Genomic DNA, 16248 nt, shown 5'->3' with positions numbered 1-16248 from the left:
TGGTCAGCCACAGTCCTTCCGTGTTGGCCTGTACCTCCGAGAAATATATACCGAACAAGAGAGGTCCCAGGACTGAGCCTTGTGGGACGCCACTTGTAACTGGTTTGGAGTCTGACATGGCTCCAGCAATTCTAACCATGTGGGTTCTGTCCTTGAACCAGTTTGCAACCCATCTAGTGACATAGGGGTTTATATTTAAGCTGGTGAGCTTATCTATAATGCCCGAGTGGGGTATTGTATCGAAGGCTTTTGCGAGGTCCAGGTAGGCTGTGTGGTCCACCTTCCCCTCGTCAATGGCCTTAGTGACTGTTTCAAAGAAATCAACCAGGTTTAAGAGGCAGGATCTGCCCTTAACAAAGCCAAACTGGGTAGGATCCAGTGTCTGTAGGTCCCCAGTATCTTTATTTATGAGGTCCATGATGATCCTTTCCATAGCTTTGCAGACCAAGCTAGTCAGGCTTATGGGGCGATAGTTTCCAGGATCCATTGAGACACCACCTTTGTGGAGAGGGACCACTGTTGCTGTACACCACTCTTTGGGTACATATCCTGTAGTAAGGCTGAGACTGAACAGTAGATGTTAAGTTGTCTATCTCGCCTTCATTCTTGCTGGATGGGTTCGGAGCCGACCTCGGCTCCGACTCGGCCACTCTAAAAGCTCGAGAGTTGGTTCCACCGGCTCGAGGCTCCCCTTATATCCCACAATGCTAGGCGAGAGTTACCTCAGATCTCGTTTGCCGCTACAGCTTCGAGGTTGGTTTTTTCTACCGGTTCTTGGTGAGTACTATTTCTTCTTGAAATTAGTCTTTAAAAACCCCTTTAATTTAATATATTTACTTAGTTTAGTGTAGTTTAGAAAACTTTTTATTCCCTTCCATAAATTTTCCGTTCTTTTCCTCAAGAACCTTTGGTTCTTCCCTTGGGCCTATAGGCCTTTCCTCCCCTAGTGGAGTGTGTGTGTGTATTATTTTAGTTAAATTACTAGTACTGTTTTTATTATAATTAATCTGACAGGGTGTAACTAGTGTGTTTGTGTGTGTTTGTGTACACCTGTTCAGATAAAAATGTCTAAAGAAGCAAAGGTCTCCGGATTCAAGAAGTGTGATGCGTGCTGTCAGAAAATGTCTCTGACAGACGCTCACACTTCTTGTGTCTATTGTCTGGGGCCTTTGCACCTGCAGGACTCCTGTGCTGTGTGCCATGGCTTCAGCCCCAGGGTCCTGCAGGAAAGAAAGAATAAATTGATTCTTAGAGGCTTACTCAAGCCAGAGGATTCCCTGTCTGTTTCAACAGGGAAGCCCTCTAAGGCATCTAGGTCTTCGGCTACTGAGCCGAGACCTAAGGTTTCTCAACCTTTGCCTTCATCGGCTCTGGCTGGAGCCGATAAGTCTCAGTCCTCAGTTTCTGTGGCCCCCTCGGCTCCGGCCGGAGCCGAGGTAGTAGAAGTTCCCGTGTCGGCTCCGACCAGACCTTTGGAGCCGACAACTAGGAAGAGGTCCAGGTCACCATCTCTTGGCTCCGTTCATTCGGCTCCAGGATCTCCCCTGCTGTCTGAACGGAGCCAAAGATCTCACTCCTCTAGGTCATCGAGGCTGTCGGATCATGACCTTCAGAGGGTAGTGAGTCGACTACTTAAGTCCGAGGCACTGGCCCAGATGCTTCAGAGCCCGACTCATCAGTCGATGCCTGCCCCGGTCCATCAACATATTCCTCCTTCGACTCTCTTGAGCTCGGAGCCGGGTCGTCGGAACCGAGACTGTGATTGCGTCGGAGCCGATACAACTGTCTTCGGCTCCGTCGGCTCCGTTTTCTTCCTTGGAAGAATCTCGGCGCCGGACTTCCCTCGTCGGCTCGAGGGGTGAGTGGCATCGGACCCTTGTCCGACCCCCTCTCCTCTCGGTGCTTGGCGCTGGTGAGTTCGGCTCTGACATCGGCCTCGGAGCCATCACTGTCGGTGCCGAGGGGTTCTTAGCTTCTCGGAGCGGGGACCTCTGGCTCTGCCTGACAGGGGTGCATTCGAGGTCATGCGGAGTGTGTTAGAGCCTGGCTCTACTCCACATTCGGCTCCGTCCGCCCCTCCCTCTATGGTGCCTCAGGCTAAGTCGACTCACTCCCTCATCCCGGACCGCAGAGAGCCAGCTCCTCAGGAGCCCCCTGTGGGGATTTCATCCTCTTCCGAGGCCTCTCCTGATTTGGCAGAAGAGCCCCCTCGGAAGAGGAAGTGTAAGAGGAAACACATTGACTCTCCTGAGTCCATCACGTCTGACACAGATTTGGATGATTCTGAGGGTTCCCCCCGTTCCCCTTCTGAAGATGTCTCATTTGCAGACATTCTGGAGATCCTGAAACAGAGGGGAAATTGGCCAGCCCTCAACCCTTCGGAGGACGAATCTGTGTATCTTGAGGCGTTTGGCTCTCGTCCTTCCACCTCCTGGTTGTTCCCCCCCTTTGACCCCCTCATGCAGGTGGTTGCTAAGAAGGCATGGACGGCTCCTGATTCAGTGGACCCCACTCCCAGGAGACCCTCTAAGTTCATAACAGCTCCAGCAGACAAACAATTTTTAACAAAAGGAGTTTCTGTGGATGCTATGGTGGTAGCTGCTGCCACAAAGAAGGAGCTAGCTGATCCTTCAGTACCTGTCCATCCACCTAACAAGGAATCTAGGTCCATGGATAGGTACAGGAAGCGGATGTTCTCGTCAGCGACATTTACCATGCGTTCGCTGAACTACCTGTGCCATTTTACTCGTCTTCAAAGAGACTTGATCAAGGAAGCGAGTGAAATGTTAAAGGATCCTACAGCTGCGGGTTTCCAAGATAAGATGAACACGCAGCTGGCTACCCTTAATTCCATAACCAACTCCTCCATGCGCCTTCTTTCTTACGGCTGATGGAGCGAGCAGAGCCGCAGGGACAGGTGTGGCCTTACGTAGGCATGCCTGGATGCGGCTATGCAATTTTGCGGACCCTTTCAAGACGTCTTTCACGAACTTCCCTTTTGATGGATCATCTCTCTTTGGTCCTCAAGTGAAAGAAACCTTGACTAGGTGCGAGACTGATGGCAAGACCCTTTCTGCCGCCGGAGTCCGTTTTCTACTCCTTCCAGGCCTTACCCCAAAGGCCAGAAGGGTGGAAAGATGTGGTTCCGTATACAATCTCAAGGGACTTCGCCTGACGCACAGAGTCATTTTCCCACCAGAGGCAGAGGTGGGAATAACAATGGTAGACGCCCTAGGGGCAGGGGGTCCGCAGAACCAGGGCAATCGGGAAGCCTTCCTGACAAGCCCTTTCAGCATCCCTGAGGTGTTGCCCGACTGCCCATCTTCGGAGGCAGTCGGGGGAAGATTGTCACTGTACCCAGAAGCCTGGCTATCCCTGACTCAAGACAAATGGGTACAGTCCATCATTTCGAAGGCTATTCTATCCCCTTTCTTCGCTTTCCAAACCAGTCAAAAATCCCTTCCAGATGTTCCACCGCTCAAAGGGATCTAGCAGTTTTGGAAATTTCAAAACTGCTTGCAAAAGAGCAACTCAGCCAGTTCCAGCAGACCAGCAAGGATCCGGAATCTACTCAAGGTTCTTTTAGTTCCAAAGAAAACAGGGGACTGGAGACCAATTTTGGATCTCAGTGTCTTGAACAAATCAGTCAAGAAAACAAGATTTCGGATGGTCACGCTGCAATCCATCCTTCCCCTTTTGGGCAAAGGAAACTGGATGTGCTCTATAGACCTTCGGGATGCGTACTATCACATAAAGATGAACAGGCGCTCCAGAAGATTCCTCCGCTTCAGGCTGGGAACCAGTCATTTTCAGTTCAGGGCCCTGCCCTTTGGTCTCACCACTGCCCCCCGGGTGTTTACCAAATGCATGGCAGTGGTAGCTTCTCACCTGAGACGACAAGGATTCCAGGTGTTTCCATATTTGGACGACTGGCTCCTCACAGCTCCCACCAAGCATCTCCTTCTGATGGCCAGAGATTACACTTTTCGCGTTTGTCAAAAGCTGGGTATTTCAATAAATTGCGAAAAGTCTGTTTTGTCGCCTTGTCGTACTATTACCTACATAGGTGCAAATCTAGATACGATAAACATGTCTGCAAGGCTAACTCATCAGAGAATATCAGACATTCACAAATTGGTATCACTCCTTCTCAACAACAACAGAATCAAAGCCAGGTTAGTTCTAAAGGTGTTGGGAATTATGGCAGCGGCCATACCTCTCCTTCCATTAGCCAGATACCACATGCGGATCCTTCAGTGGATGCTTTTTACTCAATGGTCATATCAGGAACTTCCAATGTCTCACACCATTGTGATCACGCAAGCGTGCAAAAAGCATCTCATGTGGTGGATGTCTTCCCCCCAGCTCCTGTCGGGAAGACCCTTTGTTCCACCTCCTCCGGTTGCTACACTGACAACGGATGCCTCCCTGATCGGGTGGGGGGACATTATCAGGGCAGGACAGTCCAGGGCACATGGCAACCAAACGAATGCCACTTGCACATAAATGTTCTGGAGATGAGAGCAGTGCTTTTAGCGTTGCAAGCCCTTCAAGACTCTCTTCCCTTGGGAACAATTGCAATCCAGACAGACAATATGTCTGTAGTGTGGTACATCAACAAACAAGGCGGAACCAGATCATACCCCTGTGTCGAGAAGCACTCAGACTGTGGCAATGGGCGATTTCTTCTCAGCGTTTTCTGATAGCAACGCACATCCCGGAATTCCAATCATATTGCGGACAAGTTGAGCAGAGCTATTCTCATGCCTCACGAGTGGTCTCTGAAAGACTCTGTAGTGAGAGAAATTTTTCTCAAGTGGGGTCAGCCTTGCTGCGATCTTTTTGCTACTCCCCAAAACAGCAAGTGCAGAGAATATTTCACTCTATTCCCTTTACCAGGCCAACCCAGCAGAGATGCTCTAGTCCAAGCTTGGCCCGGGGACTTCTGTATGCATTTCCTCCTTTCCCACTGATCTCTCAAGTAATACAGAAAGCTATCGCTCAGAAGGCCTCATTGATCCTCATTGCTCCTTACTGGCCTCGACAAGTGTGTTTCCCCTTTCTACATCGTTTTCTCTTGGAGCGACCGTGGAATCTGGACCTAGTTCCAGATCTTTTGATCCATCAGTCGGGTCAGTTTCATCGCTCCCTCCCCTCTCTGAACCTCACTGCTTGGTTCCTCCATTTCCAACCTTAGCCAGGCTTCCTCAATTATCTCACTCTGTTAGAGATATATTGATAGCTTCCCATAAATCTTCCACTCGAAAGATTTATTTGAGTAAGTGGAAACGCTTCTCATATTGGGCACAAGGAAAGGACATAGATCCTTTCACCGCTTCCATCCAACTAGTCCTTGATTTTCTAGCTGAACTCTTCCATGCAGGTTCATCTCCTCTACACTTAAAGTTCAATTGGCAGCTATTTCTAACTTTCATGTGGGTATTTCTGAATCTGCCCTAATGTCCCACAAACTCTGCAAAGCCTTTTGAAAGGAGTTTTTCTTCTCAGACCTCCTATAAGAAATCCTCCTTCTCCTTGGGACCTAAATTTAGTTCTTGCTTCTTTGATTCTTCCCCCTTTCGAACCTGCAGCTTCCTGTTCTTTAAAATTGTTATCATGGAAAACTCTTTTTCTGGTAGCTATTACATCAGCTAGAAGAGTTTCAGAGCTTCAAGCACTCAGCTGTCGTCCTCCTTATCTTTTGTTTCATAAGGACAGAGTATCCTTACGAACTAACCCGTCCTTTTTGCCTAAAGTGGTCTCGACATCAAATCTGAATCAATCCATTGATCTACCAGTCCTTTTCCAGAATACTCCAATAGGTCTGAACAAAAATTACACTGCCTGGATGTTCACCGTCAATTGAGGTACTACTTGGATAGAACTAAACAGTTCAGAAAATCTGATCAGCTGTTTGTCTCCTATGCGGAGAGCAGAAAGGGACTTTCAGTTTCAAAGGTATCATTATCCAGATGGCTAACATCATTGATTTCCCTTGTATATGAGATTATACATCAAAAGCTGCCTGATAAACCTAAGGCTCATTCCACCAGAGCTTTGGCTACTTCTTTAGCTTTCCAAGACAGACTGCCTATTGACACCATTTGTGCAGCGGCTACTTGGGCTACTCCTCACACTTTCATTTCTCATTATAAGTTGGATTTAGCTTCTAGGCATAGAGCTAACTTTGGTTCCACTGTTCTCAGGAGTCTGTTCCGTTAGGCCACCCGGGACAAGGTGCTAGGGACGCGGTCCCATCCAGCAAGAATGAAGGCGAGATAGACAACTTAACATATAGAAGTTATGTTCTTACCATAACGTTCCATGTTAGTTGTCTTCTTCTCGCCTTCTTCTTGCGTCCCACCCTCCTTCCCCCTGGCCTGGACAGACCTAGAGGAGTTGTGATTGTGACCTCTCTTTCTAAGACATATGCTATTATGCATATTTCCTGGTTCAGGATGTAGGTCACCCTTCTTTCTTCCTGTTGTTAGAGGTGGACTATTTTTTACAGTTAGTCTGTTACTTTTATAAGCTGGGGTTAGCTTACAAACGAGATCTGAGGTAACTCTCGCCTAGCATTGTGGGATATAAGGGGAGCCTCGAGCCGGTGGAACCAACTCTCGAGCTTTTAGAGTGGCCGAGTCGGAGCCGAGGTCGGCTCCGAACCCATCCAGCAAGAAGAAGGCGAGAAGAAGACAACTAACATGGAACGTTATGGTAAGAACATAACTTCTATTTTTATGTTTGGGTTTAGCTCTTCTTGGAGTTCATGTAGGACGCAGCCCGGTACACCGTCTGGTCCCATTGATGCTGTGTTTTTTGCTTTGGAGAGGGCAGCTCTTACCTGTGCATCTGAGATGTCAGGGGGGCAGCACTCTGCTGGGATAGATATTTGCCCTTTTGGTGGGAAGGGAGTTTGCGCTGAACCTGTCAGCTAGGATGTTGGCAATGTCTGTGGGTTCGATGTATTTTTTGTCATTTTGGACTAATTCTGAGCATATTTGGGAATTCCCACCCAGGTTCCTAACATAACTAAAGAAAGCCTTGTGATTATCCTTAGTGTCCTGTGCAATTTTTCTCACAAAGCTGGCCTTAGACGATTTTATGAGTGCCCGTAGTTTTTTGCTAATACTGATCAGAGATGCCTTCCCTTTTTGGGATTTTGCTCTATCATGTAGTAGCTTCCTCCTTCTATTGTATAGTTTGTTTATGGCTGGGGTCCACCAGACATGTTACAAACCTTTTGTGTTATTCTGTATATGATTTTGTTCAGATGGTATATGTAACTTTGCAGAATACTTGGTGAATTACACTACTATAACTGTTTGATGTGGGCTAGAGATTTAAGAAGATGGACTGGTCTGTGCTTCACTTTGTTGATGACTATGGTTGTTCATGTTTTATGTTTCTGAATCTATGAATGGTGTTGCTGAGATATAGAAGAGGACATATATTGTGACTGCAGAAGAAATCCTCTCCAAAAGAGAACCTAAACAGCAGAATACTGACATTAGAATGCATGCTGGGAGGCCATTCTCTTCACAAAGTATGAAAGAATTAAGCAATAACTGACGACATGGGTGTGGTATATTGAAGATTTACCTATGGTTGGTGTAGTTTAATCACGAGGGCAAAGCCTGAGTGATTGAACAAAGACAATTGTGGGTAAATCTTCAATATACCACACCACTGAGTCATTTATTGTTATTATACAATGACATTATTTAAGAAAAAATTACTTATTTTTCTTAAATAATGTCATCGTATGACAGCTCAATGGTGTTCTTCCTCTTTTCTGGGATATCCCAGTGTTTTTTGTGATGTACTGCGCATGTGTATGGGTGTTTTGTTCCCACTCTTACACAGTACGTCAGTGCTGTGTGGCAGGTGCTATGTATAGGAAGCCATGGAGAAAGGATGATCTCCACTGCTTTTTTTTTTTTGTTTGTTTTTTAATTAAAAAAAGATGCCAGGACACTGAAAGTACGGGGAAAGCGGGAGAGACGGGACATAGGAAATAAAAGGATAATCAGGTAAATTTTTCTAGTTTTTCATAACATACCTGATTATTTTATTTTTGTTTGTCCCATCTCTCTCATTGGTTTCAAATGACCGGTTTTATAATTGTATTTATTTTTTTTAGTGAAATTTTTATGGCATACATTAATGGAAAAAAATCCGGGCAACTGAACCTTTTTCCATTGGTATATGCACAGATTTACAATGGGACACGCTGATTGGGCTGACCAATCAGCATGCTACTTTTGGAATATTAATAGACGGTCATTGGATAATGTTATATATAACACATAATTACTCAGCTGTTCTGTACACATTTGAGACAGTATGACAAACAATATGTAAGATGCTTATCTAGTTCCAGTGCAATGAAGGCATGTATATGAATGTCTCTTGCAGAGCCCAGATCCACAACACAAATAACCGAACTGGAAGTCAAAGCATTATACTGTTACTTGATGTCAGTACAGTGACGTTACAGAGACTGAACTAGCTCACAATCTGTATAGTAAAATCTAGATAAAGCAGGCAGAATTAAGGGATACGCTAAGGAAGGAGCAACAGTAATGACAATGCTGTGTAGTGCACGGGATCTGGGTAACAGTTACTGCAAATGCTACTGAGAGAGGAAAGTGTGTGCAGTTTTTTCAGAAAAAAAGATGCAGTGTCACAGGCAGTAGGCGGCATCATTGTGCATTTTCAGATTGCACTTGTTCATTTTTTTCTACTTCCTCTCCTCTGCAGGTATGTAAGCATCACAGCAGCACTTGTTACCTGTTCTGACATACAGTAGTTACTGTGTTACCTATTTCCACTTAAAGTAATTACAGTAACAAGGAATTGTTATATGACAGTACAAACATGTCATGGGGTCGAAGCATTCTGTGGATTCTGGAATGATCTCATTCATATTCAGTGTTAAAGTGCCAAGTGTGGGAGATGAGCATTTTGTGTAGAAGTTGCTGGAATGCATTTTGACAACTTTAAAAGTTTAATTTGACAAAATCTCATTTTGTGAATATTAGCAGTTTTATAGATTTTATGATTCCCACTTTTAATCTTCCAGTTTTTTAAAGTGAAAATAAAAATCATGTAACCAGATTACACAAGCCATCTGCATTTTTCAAGATCTGCGTAAGATATCATCAAGATTCATAATTCTGAATATGATCAAATGTTTTTGTAACTGCATATGGCAGGTTAAGTGATAAAGTAAAGCATGTAGTTAGATTTCAGTAATCCTGTCATTACTTAATGTTTATGATTCTCTTTTGTTTCATTTGCAAAGATGATGAAGGCTGCCCATCTGACATGGTATATGTGGACTGTGCCAACAAGTGTCCACGGCATTGTTCAAACTACCAGCAAGGTATCATCTGCAAGGAAATTGAAATGTGTGAACCAGGCTGCCAGTGTCCCAAAGGTAAGTGTAAAAAGCTGAATGCCCCTTTCTGTGCATATTAACCTGTCTGTTAATAGTGTAGTTAAAAGAAAATATTTCACAGATGAAGCCATGCCCATTCTGCTTTCCTGTATGTAAACCTATTTCTTTCTTAACTGTAGTTTCTCCTTTACATGTCAGCCTGTATCCACACACACACACATATATATATATATATATATATATATATTTATATATATATATATATATATATATATATATATATATACATATATATATATATATATATATATATATAATTACTCTAAGTTATGGAGGTTAATCTATGCATAGCCAATATCAGTCAGTGACTGAAACAGAATACTGACATATATAAACATCATAAGCAAATGATGCCATCAAACGGCTTAGAATATAAAATTGCATAGCATATATAGGTATGTTAAAATATTGTGTTAGGTATTTCATTTACATCCTATACTTTGTTCAAGTACATATATATATATATATATATATATATATATATATATGTGTGTGTGTGTATGCATATGTGTGTGCATTTTTTTGACCCATTAGATTTGTTGATCCCAAATGTTTTTTTTTACGCATGACCTCCTATCTTTGACAGACACAGCACAGCAGTCACATATCTGAAACATGTTAGATGGATATAATATATTCAGAGCTGAAAACCTGGCTTACAAAATGATAAAAATACTAAATTCAGCACATTAAATAACAAGTATTACAACTTACCAAATAAGGGTATCCAAAATGCAGAAGCATTCAACTCAATCTTTCTGTGTAATTTTTAACTGGGCCTGTGTTAAATGAAGGCAGCAAACTTACTTTGTAAATAGTAAAGTCAACAATCTCACCACCTTTCTGGGAAGGAGAACCAAAGGCCTGGAATACAAGAGGAGAATACCTTATGACAAAAAACACTCCAGGTTTTAGGAGTCTCAGCTTCTCCCTGGTTAGATCCGACCACAAACGAATCACCTTGGAAGTCCACATCCCTCCCACCCCCCCCTGCAAAGGTAACCACCATGAAAAACTTCTCCAAAGCTAACTTTGGGCTCCTAAAACAGAGGTGGCTAACTTCATGACACCCATGCAAATGGAGAGTAGTTGCATGACCGCCAAATCGTACACCAATGCACTGTACGAACACGTACACAAATGCATGGATCTCGCCATACCCAGTAGAATCAAGACACTCTCCTCCAAAAATAGGAAGCCAACCTGGTGGTCCTCTGGCATAAACAAACTCTACAACAGAAGGAGAAAACTGATGCAGAATAAGGTGACAGAAGGAGAAAACTGATGCGGAATAAGGTGAAGTCCCAAGACTGGAAAAACTCTTATCAGCCTCAACAAAATGTTGAGATCCCTCATCAAATCCTCTAAAGCTAGCTATGAAAACAGAATTGCGGCAGATAGTAAAGGCAACCACAAGGCCTTCTATAGTTATGTAAAGAATTTCCATGGTAATACCCAGATTTACTCTGAGCTACTGCACAATGGTACCTCCTATACCAAGCCCAACAGATATTGCCAATATACTGGCCGACAGATTCAGTGACAACTTTACCCCCCCCCCCCCCCCAAGGACCTATCACATTAACAGTAGATTGCCAGGCACCCAGTATTACTGCTGCACAGGTTAAAACAGCACTGTCCAAGGCCAAGAATAAAGCTTCTATGGGACCTGATAGTATCCCTGGCTGTGTTCTACATGAACTACAGAGTGAACTGGCACCTCACCTGTGTGCTCTGCTCAATCACAGCCTCACCACAGGCTTTGTCCCTTCCAAATGGCGCACTGCTACAGTCATCCCTCTCCACAGAGGAGGAGGGACTACAGACCCTGGGAACTATCGCCCCATTAGCCTAACAAGTCTGATATGCAAAGCTATGGAATACATCATCATGGACTTAATAAACAAGGATATAGGGAATCTCCAAACCCTGTATCCCACACAGTTTGGTTTTGTGAAGGGTAGATCATGCCTGCTCAACTTGGTCAACTTCTTTGAGTCAGTCACCAGAGCTGTGGATGAAGGCAAGGTGGTTCACACAGCCTACCCTGATCTGGCCAAGGCCTTTGATACCATTCCCCACTCAGGAATCATAGAAAAACTCAGTAAGCTAGGCATCAACCCCTATATCACTAGGTGTGTTGCAAACTGGCTGATGGATAGAACCCACAGTGTGAAAGTAGCTGACTCCAAGTCATACTGCCGACCAGTTACGAGTGGAATCCCGCAGGGTTCAGTCCTGGGTCCTCTCCTGTTTGGTATCTACTTCTCTGACGTCCAGGCCAACACGAAGGGACTCCGGCTGACAAAGTTCGCAGATGATTGCAAGTTGGGAACTATTATTAACTCCCCAAGTGATGTTGACATCCTACAGAAAGGCCTCACCGAGACCAACGACTGGTGTCAGAACCATGACCTTAAGCTCAATGCCAAAAAATATGTTGTCATCCCCTTTGGGAAAAACCTGGTTCCCATGAATTACCACATCGATGGTACTCCACTGAACGCAGAAGGCATTATAAGAGATCTGGGAACACAGGGTGAAGCAACCTCTCTTTCGGCCACCACATTGCCACTGTGGTGAGAAAGTCCTTCTGTGTGGCACATCTCATTACTAAGGGTTTTACATCCAGGAAGATAGAGGTAATTTTCTCCCTTTACTCTTCCCTCATTAGGCCAATCATCGAGTACAATGCCCCATTTGGCATGTACCTCACTAGACACCTGCATCAACTTGAGAGGCCACAAAAGTACCTCACAAAGAGGATTCTAGGCCTTAAACACTTGTCCTATATGGACAGACTCAAAAAACTTCAACTATTCTCTGTCTCATATCACCTACTTAGAGGCGATCTCTGCTTGACTTGCAAAGCCATATCTGACCCAGCTCTGTTAGAAATGCTACATCTAAAGAAATCCCAATCCCTCTGCACCACACACTCCAGAGATCTAAACCGCAATACACACAATCAACAGAACATGGTGGAGGGACATCATAACCCAGAGACTGCCCATGCTATGGAATAGACTTCCCACACATGTCAAACAGAGCACCTCACTGTCCCTCTTCAAGAGAAATCTTGATTAGTGGATGGGAAATAGAAATTTCACCCCAGGGATCACTCCAGTGGCTCTACTTGACAGAGGCACTGAGAACTAAGGTCGGGCAGCATGATGCTAGGGTAATCTTATGGGCTAGGCTTGTAAAGGCTCCAGGGCCATTAGCTTAGTACACACCTATGAACCGCAGTGGTGGAGTAGGTTCCATATCCAAGAGGTGGAAGGGATAAAACCATAAAGCATTTATTTGGAGGACATTAACTGAGTCCCAGGAGCATGTGCCACAGTATTCTAGGCACTATACTAGCATAGTCCTTCAGAAGTAACCCGTGAAGGTAGTCCAGAAGCTTATAGTGTAGTAATCTAAATGGTGCAATGAGACTTTGGCTGGAGAGTGTAAAAGAGATTTGTAAGAGAAGAGATACCTAAAATAGGAAGCCAATTTTCAAGTGAGGGCAGAAATACTCTTATCTTAGTTGCCTCACTTGTTTGAGTGCCTAAAAATTATATAGTCTTACAGCTCATTCACATCTGCATGATGAGGCTGGGGTCACTAATGTTTATACTCTATTTGAAGATGCAGTCTAAAATAATACCAAGGGATTTACAGGGACTCAAAACAAGTTGTTGAACTTTCAGCATCCACAGGTGCCTTTGAAGGTAGAAGTGAATTAGGCCTAGTCTGGGTGTCAGAGGAGTTATTGCTTTTATTTTTGGAAAGATTACTCAAAAAGATTAGTGCATACAAAATCACTCAGATGGATAAGTAAAAATCATAGCTATCGTTTCTGGGCGGGGATGGGCCACCAAGGTGTTGTCATTGTATGCAGAAAAACTTCTCTGAACAGCTTTACAAAAATATAATAGTTTTAAATTACACTAAACAATTTTTAAAGGATTTGCACGAGGTGTATGCACAAAGTATTTTACACGATAACTATTTGATGTTAAGTTGTCAATCTCGCCTTCATTCTTGCTGGATGGGTTCGGAGCCGATCCTCGGCTCCAACTCGGCCAAAACTAAAGCTCGAGAGCTAATTCCACCAGCTCGAGGCTCCCCTATATCCCACAATGCTAGGCGGTAACTACTCAGATCTCGTTTGCCGCTATAGCTGACGAGGTGCGTTTTCTACCGGTTCAGGCAGGTTAGTTACACTTTTACCTTTAGGTACTTCTTAAAACCCCTTTTTTAATTTTGATACCATAACTTTTTAGTTTAAATTAAAAATTTAGATAAATCGACCCCTGTTTGTCGAGCCCCCTTTTCCATTTTTCCCTTATTTTAGGCCTTGGCCCTTCCCCTAGTCCTTTACTGACTAAATTAGGTTTTTTGTAAGGGCTTGTGTGTGTGTGTTTGTGGCTTTAGCCTTAATAATTTATTTTAATAGTGTTGTAAAGAGAGTGTCTGTAGTGTGTTTGTGTGTGTCAGGCTCTCTTTTTTACTATGTCGAAAGACAAGGTCTCAGGCTTCAAGAAGTGTGACTCGTGCTGTCAGAAAATGTCTCTGACAGACGGTCACACTTCTTGTGTGTATTGCCTGGGGCCTTTGCACCTGCAGGACTCTTGTGCTTTTTGTCATGGGTTTAGCCCTAGAGTCCTGCAGGAACGCAAGAATAAGCTTATCTTGCGGGGCTTATTAAAGCCTGAAGGCCCCCCGACTCAGTCTGTGTCGGGGAAGCCTTCAAAAACTTCCAAACAGTCAGCTCCTGTTCCAGAGTCGACTGCTGAGAAGACTAAGTCGGCTTCGACATCGGCTCCGGCTGGAGCCGATGTTTCTAAGCCTCATACTGTTACCTCGGCTCCGGCTGGAGCTGAGGCTGATAAAACTTCGTCGGCTCCGATACCTTTATCGGAGCCACAGTCGAGAAAGAGGTCCAGATCCCCCTCTATCGGATCCATGCATTCGGCGCCAGGATCCCTCTTCTTCGAACAAAGTCACAAAACTCATTCCTCACGGTCTTCCAGATTATCCGAACATGACTTGCAAAGGGTAGTGAGTAGACTTCTCAAGTCCGAGGCACTGGCCCAAATGCTGCATAGCCCGACTCACCAGTCAGTGGCTATTTCCGTTCCCCAATATATTCCTCCTCCGACTCCTTTGAGTTCGGAGCCAAGGCTTGTCGGAGCCATGACTGTCAGTGCGTCGGATCCGATACCTTCCATTTCGGCTCGCTGCCTCCGATCTCCTCCTTGGAGGGATCTCGGCGCTGAGCTTCCTCATCGGCTCCGAGGGGCGAGTGGCATCGGACCCTTGTCCGACCCGCCTCCCTCTCGGGCTTCAAGCAGTGAGTTTGGCTCCGACATCGGCTTCGGAGCCGTCTCTGTCTGTGCCGGGGGGAGGTCCTTGTCTCTTCGGAGCGGGGTCCTCGGGCCTTGCCTGACAGGGGTGCCTTCGAGGTCATGCGGAGTGTGCTAGAACCAGGTTCTGCCCCACAGTCAGCTCCTTCAGCCCCTCCATCTACAGTGCTTGCGGTGATTTCTACTCACCCCCTTGTCTCAGACCGCAGAGAGCCAACTCCTCAAGTTTCCCCATTGGGAATTTCCTCCTCTTCCGAGGCCTCTCCTGACCCTGCAGGAGATCCCCCACGGAAGAGGCAGTGCAAGAGGAAGCACATTGACTCCCCTGAGTCTATCACTTCTGACACTGACTTAGAGGAATCTGGAGGTTCCCCTCGATCCCCCTCTGAGGATGTCTCCTTTGAGATCCTGAAACAGAGGGGGAACTGGCCAGCCCTTAACCCTTCGGAGGATGAGTCAGTGTATCTTGAGGCGTTTGGCTCTCGCCCTTCTACCTCCTGGGTGTCCCCTCCCTTTGACCCCCTTATGGAAGTGGTGGCAAGGAAGGCTTGGACGGCTCCTGACTCAGTGGAACCCACCCCGAGGAGACCATCCAAATTTATTACTGCCCCCAGAGACAAAGATTTTTTATCCAAAGGTGTCCCTGTTGATGCCATGGTGGTGGCTGCGGCCACAAAGAAGGAGTTAGCTGATCCTTCGGTTCCTGTCCATCCTCCTAATAAGGAATCTAGGACAATGGACAGGTACGGCAAGTGGATGTTCTCATCAGCGACCTTTTCAATGCGGTTGCTGAACTACTTATGCCACTTCACTCGTCTCCAGAGAGATTTACTCAAGGATATGGGTGAACTGATAAAGGATCCTACAGCTGAGGGGTTCAAAGACACAATGAACTCCCAGTTGGCAACCCTAAATTCCATCGTTAACTCCTCCATGCGGCTGGTCTCATATGCAGCAGATGGGGCGAGTAGAGCCGCAGGCACAGGTGTTGCCTTACGACGTCACACCTGGATGCGGCTATGCAACTTTGCGGACCCTTTCAAGGCGTCCTTCACCAATTCTCCCTTTGATGGATCATCCTTGTTTGGTTCACAGGTGAAGGATACATTGACCAGGTACGAGGTAGAAGGTAAGACTCTCTCTGCCGTAGGAGTCCGTTTTTCTACCCCTTCTAGACCCTATCCCAAAGGTCAAAGGGGAGGAAAGATGTGGTTCATAAACAATCCCAGGGAGTCTCATCTGACGCACAAGGCCGATTCCCCTCTAGAGGCAGAGGGGGGAATAATAATAGACGCCGCCCTAGAGGCAGAGGAGGTCCGCAAAACCAGGGTAGCAGAGAAATGTTCTCTGACAAACCCTTTCAGCACCCCTGAGGGGCTGCCCGGCTGTCCACCTTCAGAGGCAGTCGGGGGAAGGTTATCACTGTAC

The 16248-nt window shown here is 45.5% G+C and overlaps 1 protein-coding gene across 1 annotated transcript in view; it reads left to right on the top strand.

Annotated features, from left to right (window-relative positions):
* Positions 1-16248, top strand: part of LOC122797804 (SCO-spondin-like) — a 4708783-nt gene that overhangs the window by 3883305 nt on the left and 809230 nt on the right. The window contains exon 88 of the mRNA XM_044066325.1: positions 9308-9442. Within this exon, the coding sequence (XP_043922260.1) occupies positions 9308-9442 (135 nt within the window). The remainder of the gene's footprint in view (positions 1-9307; positions 9443-16248) is intronic.

This window comes from Protopterus annectens, chromosome 3.part1 (genome assembly GCF_019279795.1).
Source record: "Protopterus annectens isolate FY-2018-M chromosome 3.part1, PAN1.0, whole genome shotgun sequence".
NCBI classification, from domain to species: domain Eukaryota; kingdom Metazoa; phylum Chordata; order Ceratodontiformes; family Protopteridae; genus Protopterus; species Protopterus annectens.
This window is presented reverse-complemented; position numbering and strand designations above follow the sequence as displayed.